The sequence below is a fragment of the Blennius ocellaris genome (assembly GCF_963422515.1).
Source record: "Blennius ocellaris genome assembly, chromosome: 6".
Lineage (NCBI taxonomy): Eukaryota > Metazoa > Chordata > Actinopteri > Blenniiformes > Blenniidae > Blennius > Blennius ocellaris.
The window spans coordinates 14,192,144-14,205,303 of NC_137655.1; the positions used below are offsets into that span (position 1 = coordinate 14,192,144).

Here is a 13,160-nt window from a genome sequence, read left to right on the forward strand (position 1 = left end):
ATTTAAAAAAAAAAAAAAAAATTCCCATCATCTCTATGGAAAAACTATATGGCTGTAAGCACAAGGATATCTAAATGGAACAGTCTGAAATAATTTATTGCATTTTCCCCTTGCACCAATAGAAAATAAAAAAATAAAAAAGAAGAAGGAAGGAAGGCCAGCTGTCTGTAGTGCTACTGGATCATTTCGTGAACACCTCCAACCTGCTGCAGCAAATCCATACAACCATCAATCAGGCAGCATTTAAACTACCCAAAAGTGCACCATGCTCTCTCTTCTGGAAATGTTTGCTGAACCGAAGCTGGAAACAAAACAAACGCAATGACCAACCAGTAGTTTGGCAGTTTCCCCGGCAAACAGCAGCAGCACTGAACTAAAAATGACTTTGTAATCAGAGGGTTTACAGAGCAAACAGGGGAGGAGGAGGAGGGCAGAAAACGAGGGAACGATAGAGTGAGTCTATGAATTACTCGGCGGACACGTCTCTCCCCTTCTTTCCTCTCTGCACGAGATAATGGGGATCATCAGTCTTCTTGCCCTCCTTTTACGCCTCATCTTTTGGCCACTCATCTGCATCCAGGTCAGTCGAGAAATAACACAGGTCCTTCCTAATAACTCTGACTTGTCGGATTGAGTGGGAGGAGATTTCAGTCTCACAAACCACAAAATAATTACAATAAGTTTTTATTGTCAACGACAAAGGAGAGCATATTTGTTTCAATTTTCTACTCCAAATGAAAGCTTTATATTTTCACAGGCTGCCGGGTGGCACAGTGCATTCTCAACTTCCTGCAAGACTATTCCCAGTTCGAGCCCGGGAGTGGGAGCGTTTTGATTTGGTTTTGCTTGCATGGAGTTTGCATCTTCTCCCCATGCATGTGTGGGTTTTCACCAAAGAGTTCAGTTTCCTCCCACAGTGCAAAACCATGCATCTGAGGTTAACTAGAGACTCAAAAAACTGCGTTTTGTCAGCGTTTGTCTCCATGTTTGCTGGGAGTGGCCCCAGGGATTGACCCTAAATTGGATAAAGCGCTAAAGAAGATGGATGGAGAGACTTTTGTCTTTTTGCAAAGAACTGGAAATATCACTAATACCAGTCTCGTACTAAAGATATTCTAAACCCTTTGCTTTCACCAGTGATCAATGTGTAATGGTATAATAAAGAAGGCTCATCATTTAAGGCCAACTTTCAAAATGTGCCGCACACTTGCACTCAAAGTCCATTTTCCACAACCGAAGCTTTTTAAGGTTTAAGTAATGAAAGTATTTGGATTATTTTGTAATCCTGCTTGAGAAAAGAGGTTTCCGGATTCACACAGCAAAGTGTTTTCTGCTTCTTTGACGACACGAAACCAAATCGTACACCTAAGTTGTCAATCCGTCTATAAACTGCCCAGAAAAATTTAATTGGATATATCGCACATAAAAGTGCATGACTGAAATTATTATAAACAGAAGTGAAGAGGGGAAAAAAAAATCTAACACATTCTATTAAGAGAAAACAAGAGACTTTGAAAATTAATGCATCTCTGGAGAATAGACTGTTTATTATGAAGACAATAAGCATGCACAGATTGTTTGCTTCACACATCAGCAGGGCTGAGCTGCTGACACGTTGGAATACTATTTAGAAGAGATGCTCGATAGTCTGAAACTCATACTAATCCAACGGCAGCTGCTGGTAAACTGCTTAAAAAAAAACAACATACGTCATCTATTGAGCCTTATGAATAATACAATGTTCCTGTGCACACACAAACACGTTTATTGGCACGCTGATGCATACTAAACACCAAGACAGGCATGCCTCATGTTAAATCCTCTGGAAAAAAAAAAAAAAAAAAAAACAAGGTCCACCGAGAAGGATGGAAAACCGACGAGACCCGCAGGTTCTCATCCACTTCTCATAGAATGAATCACCTATTCTGTCCAGAGACAGGACGCAGCGGGGAGGCAACTGAACAGCATCATCACGAGGTGAAAAGTTCACATCAGTGAACAGAAATAGGCAGCGAGGAGGGAAGTAAAAAAAAAAGAAAAAGAAAAAACACCAAGGGACGGATTTCTCTACTGCCTAAAGAAAATGACAATTCTTTCTTTGATCAGTGAAAACATAAAAGAAACACAGAGGAGGTAGGGCGGCCTGGAGAGAGGGAGAGCTAGAAAGAGAAAACAGAGCATGTCAGTGGTAGAAAAGCTAAAGGAGATAGTGCTATCAGAGCTCCAACATGGCAGGATGTCACATGTGGAGAGCAGGAAGAGGAAACTGAGCAGATATAGATTAGTTTGGTAGCCTCTCCTGAAAACATGTCCATCCCATTAGGGGCCTGGGTGGTAGTTAATGCGCTTATCAAAGCGTGCACCTTGCGTCTCTTCCAAACCTTCGGGTTTCGCCACACGGCGAAGAAGAATCAATCCCCTTTTTGACAAGACAGCAGCAGGTTCTCTATTATTACAACTTCCAAGGGTGAACTTAATTGGCTCATGGTGTTAACATCTCCAGAGTTCATTAAAAAAAAAAAAAAGAGGGCCAGACCCTGGGGTCAAATCCTCAACCTTATCCGACATTATGTAGGCCATTAATTAACAGGGCGTTAACAAAGCTCAACTAAATTTAGCACAAGAGAGATTCTCATATAAAAAGACAAACAATGAGTGCAGATAGATTAACAACCCAAAAAAATAAACGCTCCCTGAAAAACAAGCTCCTGATTCACTGCTTGAGTGAAAATTTCCACTAAGCAGGATAATAAACCTGTGATTATTTAGCACTGGCAACTGGCATTTAAAGCTGGAACGCTAACCAGATAAGTAGCCCAAATACAGATGGTTCATTTTAATCAGTCATAGACTAACAATGTGACAACTATTTCTGCGTTCTTCGGCACTAACAGAGCAATTACACATATAAAGAAATGATTGTGCACAATGTTCTGCAGGATGTTAACAGGTGCATGCAGTGAAGGAACTTTATTTCCTGCAAAGTCAATTTGTTTGAGCAACATGTTCAAGTAGCTCCGAGGTTTAATGCAGGCTAAATTAAAGCTTTGGATTACTGGTGCCATTGAATCGTTTGAACTGGGGGGGGGGGATGCAAAAACTTATGAAGAAAATTCAATAAAAGGTTTGAATTTTAGGAAACCGTATCGAATTCCACTGGACTTCTTGTTGAAAAACGAGGGTCAAACAAAGGGCGCGGAAAGGTGCCGCTACAGGCAAATAAAACAAACACAAACAAGACACTGGATCAGTGATTATATTTACAAATAGTCGCTAATCCGAACCGTGGCCATCTCTTTGAACCTTTTCCAATATAAGAGCACAATCTGAAAGAATTATTTAGATCGAGCCGCGATGGAAATGGGGACATTCTTACTGTTGAAACATGTAATAAAAGTTCCTGTGAAATCACTGCAGGATTTAACTTTAATTGATTTAAATTTTGATTTAGATGTTTGTTTGTTTTTTTTAATCCTCAGTGTCACGGGTGCGTCAATACAGCTGACACCGATCAGAACTTCAACCTTAAACTTCAAAACCAAATGGACTTCCCTCTGATTGCAGTGAACAAACAATAAACTAAGCAGACTGGTTTAATTAAGTTCGTTCCTTTTCACGGAGAAAGACGGTGGTGAGGAGGAGGGAAACTACGGGGGAAGTTTTGAGGAATGTCAGAATAAAGCAGCAAACATAAAGGGCGGTGGTTCTCAAAACCTGTCATTTAACCCTCCTCTCTGCGGGAGTTTGTGGTGAACTTACCCTCAGACAGCTCCAGCTCCAGCTCCGCCAGCTTCTCCCGGACCTCCGCCGGCAGGGTCATCGCCACAGCCGGCGTGGGTTCCAACATCACGGTGAGCAGCCCGGTGGAGGTTCTCTCTGCCATGGTGCTCCGGTAAGCAGGAACAACAATCCCCACTGGATTCACTCCGGTGAGGAAGACGATCAGACCACACAGGTGTAAAAATAAAATAAAAAATAAAAAAAAATAAAAAAAATCAACAACAACAACCCCTCCTCACTTGGTTTGCGCTCGCGGCGAACAGGGTGTTGGTGCTTTTTCCCGTCGGGCTGCAGCGTCGTCCAGATGTGTGCGGAATCATGACAGGGCTAGCTGCGAGGCTAGCGGACACACCTGGCTGCCAGGGTCCATGGAGAGTGTCGGGACGGGGCCCTGCCGGTGTCTCCCTGCCCGCTGTCCGTCCTCCGGCGCAGACGCTGTCCCTGATTGTCTGCGGCTGCTTCGCTCCAAGTGTGGAGGGAACTCATTCAACTCCTCGCTCCCTTCCCACGGCGCAGTCGCCATTGCATCATAGCAACAGCAGCCGTGCGCGCTCACGAAGCCTCCGCCCGTGTGTGTGTGTGTGTGTGTGTGTGTGTGTGTGTGTGTGTGTGTGTGTGTGTGTGTGTGTGTGTGTGTGTGTGTGTGTGCGTGTGCGCGTGTGCACGCGCGCCACACGCCCTCTGCTGATGCACGCCTGCCTCCTACCGACAGCCAGTGTGCGTGAGCGCCGCAACATACCATAGGAAACTATTGTTTTCCTGATTTTCTAAATTCTTCATTCATTCCTTAACAAAGATAGTCATCTGTGGTGTGACTCTCAGTACGTCGTCGAAACTGAAATATATATATATATATATATATATATATATATATATATATATATATATATATATATATATATATATATATATATATATATATATATATATATTAAAAAAAAACCAACAACAAATAAACAGGACATTAATTTCTTTCCTTTGAAATATTTAAGTTGATGAATTTCAAAGCGAAAAAGAAGAATTCTGGAACTAAACTGGATCATACGTCCAAGTTTGTAATCATGTTTTGTTTTTTTCCATTTCAGGGTCCATCCATCCATCTACCCATTCACCCATCCGTCCATCCAAATATGTGTGAAGCAGGTTACACTGTCCACAACCCATCACAGGACAAACAACAACACACACTCACATTCACACCATAGAACAATTCTGGATCACCAATTAATCTCACAGGTTCTCGGATACGGGGAGACCAGAGATCAGAGGAAACTTGTACACACACAGGGTGACTCATGTAACTCCAAATCAATGCAATGACATTCAGATATCTTCGTACTCAGAGGGACACACTTTCATAACAACGTTTATCAAACTGAGGTGTGATTGATACTTTAGGTAGCATTTGTAGGGGAAAATATGAGACTAATCGGATTGTTTGGATGGAGAACATGCATTTACGTGAAACATATTACAAGGAGTATGAATAACTACCAAGAAATTAAGTTATGATACAAGACTGGGTTTTATTAACATTAGTGTCTCATCTTTCTTTCATTAGTCTCCATGTGTCAAACAGTGAAACAAATAATTCTGGGAAATACAGTCTATGCTCCATCAAGAAGAAATTAATGGTGTTGCAGGTTACAGATAATGACATTAGGTATCAGGTGATACACATTTTCATGACTATCACAGTATGATATTTAAATATTTATGTTGCATAACAAAAGAATAGATATTACAGATCAAACACTCATTTTACTGTCAATATAAAAGAGTAGTGTTGAGTTCCTCTACTAATAATGAAATAATGAAAATGGCTATAAAAATACAAAAAAAACGTACATTTATTTCTCACTCTCAAATATGTAACTCTATGAGAGGCATTTCAATCCAAAATGAAACAAAAGTGAACTGCATCTCAGATTTACCTCACTGAAACCAAATTAAGCACAGCAATGAGTAAGATTGGAATGGTTAAGCAATAAAACAACACAGAAACACAGCAAGTCAAATGAACTGTTTTGTTATGTTTTGATGTTTTTTAAAAGAAAACTTTGAAATGTTTGGAGGTTTAAAGTGTCCCTGAAATGTTTTTCAGATTTCATCTTTAGAAAGAAGAATAAATATGCTTTCGAAAGGTATATAACATTCCCAGATAAAAGTCCGAATTCCGACCCTTTTAATTGACTTTACATGATGCAGCAGACGACGGTATATTTGCGGGCCATAAATGTGAGCCGCCTGAGCTAGACCGGATATGACGTACGAGGGGTTATATGTCCCAGCCAAAACAACATCAGCTGATTGAAGAATGGAGGGGTTTGGCGATACAGAAGCACCTAGGAGCGATGTTAGCGAAGATTTAAGTGACGTATCGTTGGTTTTGGACGAAGATGAAGGAGAGGAATCATCGGAGGAAGAATTAGAAGAAAATCAAGGCGTTACACCATACATGTTTGAGCCGTGAGTACATATTGTGCGTGACCGGGTATTTACCCGTGTGCACATATTGTGCGTGACCGGGTATTTACCCGTGTGCACATATTGTGCGTGACCGGGTATTTACCCGTGTGCACATATTGTGCGTGACCGGGTATTTACCCGTGTGCACATATTGTGTGTGACCGGGTATTTACCCGTGTGCACATATTGTGCGTGACCGGGTATTTACCCGTGTGCACATATTGTGTGTGACCGGGTATTTACCCTTGTGTCAGAGTGGGTGTTTTGCAAAGTTTATTGGTCTATTTGTCTTAAGTTTTAGCAGGTTTTAAAAAGACTTACTGAAGGTTGGGTTTAAAAATCCGTTAAAAAGCCGTTTAAAAATGGTGGGGACAGAACCAGGTTTCAGGATACGTTTCCTCTTCACAGCAAAACCAAGTGACTCTCGGATTGCGGGTGCTGTTTCGTAACAGTCATCTGTGAAATGTTGACTGCAGAGATAGGAGGCCTCTGTTGGTGTCCAGTTGGAGCGAGTGCGCTGCACTTGTTTTGTCCATAATCTCCTCAAAGTTTGATCTTTTGGGAATTTATGGACACTTACAGACGGACTGGGCATTTGGGAACACCCAGCCGCAACACAACGCTTAGGCATGGCTCTAAAAAACTGCTAAATAACGCGATAATGCAGAGCACATGTAAACAAGACGCTACGATCAGCTGTTGTGGGCGGAAGTAAATAACCCCTCATACGTCACAGCGCAAAACTACGGCAAGTTGGGAAAACTAGGTCAGATTCACAGGGCGGGAGATTTAAAGGCATATTTAGACGTTCGGCGCTCAAGAGCAAGATAGTGGTGTGATTGTCATTGGTGTGTCATATATCATTCGAAAGGGGGAAAATAATGCTAAATACTGGTGTATTTTAATAGAATTATTTCAGGGACACTTTAAGGTCTGTACAGCTGCACTCTGTGAGACAACAACATAAAATACTGAAAAGTATAGAATAAGCTGCATTTAAGCACATAAATAATGAATGCAGTGACTGGTTGTACTATGGAATCCTTCACATGTGAGTGTACATAAAACTACAACCTACCGTGAAAAAATAAATAAAAGTTCAGAAGACGATTCAAACTCTAAAAAGTGTATAAAGTGGTTGCCTCCAGCAGGTGTCACTGTTTACACAATAATAAGCTTCTTCTTAGGCACTCAACACTCCACTTTTCAATGTGTGAGATGTGAGATATCCAGTAATCATTTCTTTTAGCCTAAGTAAACATTTTTAGTCAGAGTATGTCTGACATCAACGTGGTAATATTCCCCGGGATTCCTTTTGTTATGTTCAAAGATGGCCCCGTTGACCTCCGTGTGGATATCGACAATACCAGTTGGCCTGTCAAAAACACAAAAGGGAAGAACAAGTCTACTTTAATTTGAGACACACGTTGGAACGTTGTTGCAGTTCTTGTTGGGCGCTTGTCTGTACCTCCTGTGGGTTTTGCTGAGGGCCTCGGTCACAGCCCTCAGGTAAATGGAGTGGTGAGCCTCTTTCTCCAGCTGATGTTCTTCTGTCCAGCAGTGACTCCAGAACACATCTGCGTCTGCAGGAATATAATTACACGTGGCCGGTGCATCGCAGCCATCTGTTTCCAGGTCCTCATCCCGGTACTCCATTCCGGCGCGGGGCACAAACTCTGGAATGTTGTACCTCTGGATGAAGAAGAGCTTGGGCTTCCCAGCCAGCATGGGACACGCGTCAGCGGCGAACAGACGTCTGACGGCAGCCATAGACAGACCCCTGCCATACAGGTCAGTGCCCAGGAGATAGTCTGTGGCACCACGGCTAATGATGCAGCAGACAAAAGCGTCGCTCCTGGAGTTCTCTCTCCGTCTGAGCATGTCGGTGAGCGCTGAATGCATGTCGCCGACACTCAGCCACTTGTAGAGAGTCACGTTGAAATGCAAGGCTTTAAATGTTTCTTCCAACATTCCTACGGGAACAAGGTAAGAAAAGAAGAGTTGAGGCATGTCCTCGCTGAAAGGATTTTTTTTTTTTTTCCAAGAGAAAATCCTCAGTTAAAGTCTTTGTTGTGCTTGGGGGCTTTTCTATGTGGAGTTTGGATGTTTTTTCCTGCATATCTGTGGGTTTTCTGTGGATTCTCTGGATTTCCTCCCGCAATCATAAAACATGCATTTGTATGCCATTGTTGTTTCCCAAAAAGTTGGAATGTGAATATGAGTCTCTGTGATGGACTGGTGACCTGCCCAGGCTATATTCTGCCTTTATCTGATGTTGGATGAAGTGATATAGAAAATAAATGGATACAACTTTGTGTGTTTATTCAACATCTGTATTTAATTTTGACTGTGTATTTGAAGTACTTTTCATTAACAGCTACTTTATAAATGTACTCTTGTAGATTACTAAGGTCACCCCCCCCCCCCCCCCCCCCCCCCAACATCTTTTCTTAAAAATCTTTTTTTAGAATCATATTGTTAATGTGGAACACTTGTGATTTTTTTATGATGACTTTTGGACGCCACAATTTCTATTTCACTTTTTTTTTTTTCATTTCGGATACGCTTTAATAACCACGACACAAGTCCACAGTGCAACTTGGAAGGACTTTCTATGATGAAGCAGCCAAATAGAATATACACTTCTGTGCAGGCCAGGGACCAATTGGCCAGGGACCAATTCCACATACAGGAAGCCAAACAACAACACTGTCGATCCATAAAAGTACTTAGAGTTGCCCTCTTCTTAGTCAATCTGCACAGTGATGCATCTGGATGAGCAGTGCATTTTGTGGTGAGGTGCTTTGCGGTACTCGTGCTTATGCTTAATTAATGTATCTCACCTCCATCATTACCCACACAGTCGATGATCACACAGACACCTCTGGGGTTGGTGTTAAATTTGTAGGATTCTAGTGAACTCTGAAAGAGAAGAGTGCAAGCAAAGACGACCTATGAATTGGTATCACTAATTCAACACGTAAAAAAAAAAAAAAAAAAGCCGGTGAAAATCTCACCTGGGAGCCCTGCTCTCTGCCTACAGGCATTGCCACGTTTCTTCTGACTGATAAACAGAAATGAAATGAAAAGCACATGTGACTTGGGGCTTTCCTCACACTTTCAAACTGAAACTCTCATGAGACATATAACAATCACTCAAGACAGTTCCAGCAGTTTGAAAATAGTATTCGAATGAAAATGATCAGTTGCATGTACATTATTCATCTAGATACTGAGATATTTGTAGCCTGTCTTACCAGTACATTGAGACTGTGCACCTCTTTGCTGCAGAGAAGTGACAGGAACAGAGGCATTATTAGTGTACCAGGAAAGACAAAATGAGGAAATTTGAAATAACTTTTGCAGTGTCTTACTCACCGAAACGTGACACCTTTGCTGTGGGAATGAGGCTGGACTAGGTGTTGGATCTGTAGAAAGTGTACAAAGATGATAATAAGCAATGCATGATACATCTTGCGACTCTGTTAGTTAATCACATTTCCTTCGCAAAGTAGCTTGAATAATGTGAGGTGGACATCTGAACAGTGTTGAAGTTCGCATAGCTCAAATAGAATTGCTTTTAGTTTTTTGGGGTTTTTTTTTACTTCTTTCCTCGGACCTTAATTCTTACTGAACACTTGGCTCTAATGTGAATGGAGAGCAGTTTCATCAACTAAGACACATTATTATTGTCTTTCCACTCTCCTCTTAAACCTTGTGAACAGATTTTCCCCTATAATACTGGACAAAACAGGTTTTACCTCAGATAGGAGAGAAGCTATGATTTAGCTCTTATATATTTAAGAACAGAATCGCCTTAGGTAGTGACTTTAATAATATCCCAAATTTTAAATGCAGTTTTGGACACCATCAAAAATTTTAATTGTTTATTGTCCAGAGATGCTGTAATAATATTTGTTTGCCTTTATTTTTGTGTTGCTATGTGGGGTTTTTGGTTGCATGCAAAACATTTCTTTTCAGCTTTGGGAGCTGCTATAAGATTCCCATTAAAATCCAGAGCATTATTCAGTGTTACTGGCCACATCATTGGTGTGACATGCAAATCATTCAAAACATTCAAAACATTGAAGTCCATGAAAGTACACCGATCAAATGTACAGCAGGGGGGGAAAAAACTGACATCTTTGCTGAAGTAAATTTTGAGCTATTCGGTATGAAAAATGCAGTTTTGAAATCTGCTCACCTGATGTCTTGTAAGCAGTCACTTTTTTGGCGAGATCAATTCTGCCAATGTTGCTTAAGCATTTCTCCACCATGTCAACTCTTTCCGGTGAAACCAGACCCAACTTCTCAAGTTCAATGATCACATCCAGGAAGTTCTGCACCTCAGAGAAATGGGTGAACAGTTATGAGAATGGAAATGACAAATGAATTATTTGTGGTATGTAATTAAATTGTGGTCTTTACAGTGTTTTCCTGTCAACAAGAATTATAGAGCCTATAATGGGAAATTATATGTGATTTTTTTTTTTTATCTTTAAAAAGAAACTTTTTACTGTGTGTGCAATCAGTCTGTTTGCAGGTGGAGTTTGTCTCTTTTATTGTGAGTACAAGAACTCACAAAGCTTCGAAGAATTTAGTGAGTGAAAACAAAGCCGAACAATCGCTTTTCTGTTACCTTTGCATTTTCAATTTTCTCACGGGATAATGTCCTCCCTAACAAAAATTTCATGGCATCCAGATCTTCTGTGACCAGATTCTCACTTATATTAGCCATCAATACTCTTCAGAAAGGAAAACAAAAAACAAAAACAGAATTACTTCAATTACATTTTGGGTTTTAATCGCCACTTATTTCACTTAGAATACACGAATACAATATTAATCAGTCTTGTTACCTGAATCCTGGGAGGGCTTGTGTGTACCTCAGTGTGCTCTCCACGTCGTTCTTGCTGATATTGTACAACTGTCTGAGGACGTCCAGTCGCCCCAGACGCAGCATGAGCTCAGTGAGCAGCAGGCGCGCGTCCTGGTGGCTCTGCACCTTGGATCTCAGCGTCTCCTTCACCCGGGCCACGCTGCTGTCCGAGTCCAGGCTGCCACACAGGTAGGACAGAGTCCTGCGCTCCCCGCCGCTCAGAGACTCCGCTATCTGGTTGATCTGCTGGAGCTGCCGTTGATCCGGGACATCCATGGACTTTTGTGCTTTCCGAATGCGTCGAGGACCAAGACAATGACCAACAAATGGCAACGCGCCCGTCTCAGCCTGGAGGTTATGATTACACACAGGACAACGTGGTTTACACGACTTCCACAAACCCCAGAGAAAATGAAGGGCATGTGGATAAAGTTGTATGAGTTAAAACTGCCTCACAGCTAAGAGATAACACCAGAATAGAGAAGCCATGACGCACCATTTGGTGGAGGGGGGAAAGTACCTTCTGTGTCTTGAGTGCATGAAGAAACTTACCACGAATTCCTTTGCGTGTGCAGGGCTTCGCAGGAAATACACAAATATGGTAAGTATCCGTTTCGATGTGAGAAACATCCAAATTCTTTGTTCAACAAGGGTCGCACACTGCGATGACATACAGAGAAGGGAAAGTGAAAGTGTTTCAAGGGGCGGTGTCACGATAAAGAACCATGTCCCCAACGATCATACCCGCTCCTCTGATGTCTCACAAACCACTGTACTGTCATAAATGGCAATCATTTGGTGTAATCAAAAGGGAAAGTGAAACATAAACATGCGTATTAAGTTATGGACTTGCCCCTAATTTAACGTGATTAAAGAAAATGATGAAATAAGACCTGATTAATAACGCTTAAAATATTTTCTTCTAATAATTTATGCTTTAAGAAGTTACAATGACGCAACTTTATTGCATGTAATACATTATTTTCCCTGAGAATTTTTTGTTTCATATTTTAAATCGTGTTCATGTCATGAGTTTATTGTTACAATCCAATGTAACATTCAATAATCTACAGACAGAAAAACAGAAGGAAACAATTGAGTAGCTCCTATGAATGGTAAGTCACTGATATTTCCAATGTGCAGCCATCAGACTTTAATTTCCAATATATTCCCTTTGCACAGAGCATCTGTATCACCAATGATTTCCCTCTTATAAAAGTATTTCGATTCTACCCCCCCCAATTAGGTTAGTACAAGGTAAACAATTAGCAGTTGCCTCAAAATATCCAGGGTTGTTCCAAATAAGGGAAACAGAAGGATCTGTCTATTTAATACATAGCCAGTCAAGAGAACAACAAAACATCCTGCCAATAGAATTAATTGATTTGTGCAATAATGCCAGTGAGAATCTGAAATCATGTCATATGTTAACAAAGTTCAAACTAATATATGAAAATGATGAATAATAAACAAGACACCATTATAAGGTGTGTAAACTGGAATCACAGCAGTGGTCTCTGATGATCTGTGTTGTCTTTATTTGATGTTTTGATTGTTGTTTTGGTTGTTTACAATGGTATATGGCATATGGATATATCATATAATATATCAAGATAAAAGTAACATGTATATAAGGTATATGTGTGTGTGTAACATATCTGGGCATGATGTAAAATATACAACATAGTTATTAATACAATAAGAAATTATGTATGTAACAAGTAATACTTGAGTGTGATTTCTATGTAATCCAAATATAATATATGCAAATGAGACATGTACATACGTTTTTATCTTTTTTATAAAAGGTAGGACTATAAATATTTTGTACTTCGTCCTCCATTAAAAATGTGCTTTCCTCTCTGGTCATTTCTCAATTTAAATTATTTAATTATCTCCTGTTCAAACAGTATCCCACTGATTCTGAGTTGACGTGTGGTTTTGTAAGGTGACTGTTTTTATTGACTCCTTTGTTAGATTTCACTGCGTGTTGTTCCTTGATCATTTTTATTATTATTATTATTTTTTTTTT

At 40.6% G+C, this 13,160-nt stretch overlaps 2 protein-coding genes across 4 annotated transcripts in view; both read right to left on the reverse strand.

Annotated features, from left to right (window-relative positions):
* Nucleotides 1-3,883, reverse strand: part of dip2a (disco-interacting protein 2 homolog A) — a gene marked incomplete at its 5' end in the record, with an annotated part of 81,515 nt that extends 77,632 nt beyond the window's left edge. For all 3 annotated transcript variants that reach the window (XM_080498313.1, XM_080498312.1, XM_080498314.1), the window contains one exon: nt 3,760-3,883. In XM_080498313.1, the coding sequence (XP_080354439.1) occupies nt 3,760-3,883 (124 nt within the window). The remainder of the gene's footprint in view (nt 1-3,759) is intronic.
* A 3,604-nt stretch (nt 3,884-7,487) lies between these two features.
* LOC308131642 (CASP8 and FADD-like apoptosis regulator) lies at nt 7,488-11,803 on the reverse strand. The gene is made up of 10 exons (XM_080498437.1): nt 11,681-11,803; nt 11,109-11,476; nt 10,889-10,994; nt 10,454-10,589; nt 9,628-9,677; nt 9,507-9,534; nt 9,267-9,313; nt 9,093-9,171; nt 7,718-8,222; nt 7,488-7,624 (listed from the first exon to the last, which is right to left on the reverse strand). Exons 1-10 carry the CDS (start codon nt 11,798-11,800, stop codon nt 7,495-7,497), a joined length of 1,569 nt encoding a protein of 522 aa, XP_080354563.1. The 5' UTR covers nt 11,801-11,803; the 3' UTR covers nt 7,488-7,494.
* Nucleotides 11,804-13,160: the final 1,357 nt, after the last annotated feature.

What these genes read in the sequence shown, in the direction of transcription:
- LOC308131642 (XM_080498437.1), bottom strand. Translation starts at nt 11,800, where the DNA reads ATGTCATCGCAGTGTGCGACCCTTGTTGAACAAAGAATTTGGATGTTT. An exon ending in AGCAAAGGTGTCACGTTTCG is followed by an intron (nt 9,535 to 9,627) that starts GTGAGTAAGACA and finishes ACTTCTCTGCAG; the next exon opens with CAAAGAGGTGCACAGTCTCA. An exon ending in GCAGAGAGCAGGGCTCCCAG is followed by an intron (nt 9,172 to 9,266) that starts GTGAGATTTTCA and finishes CTTCTCTTTCAG; the next exon opens with AGTTCACTAGAATCCTACAA.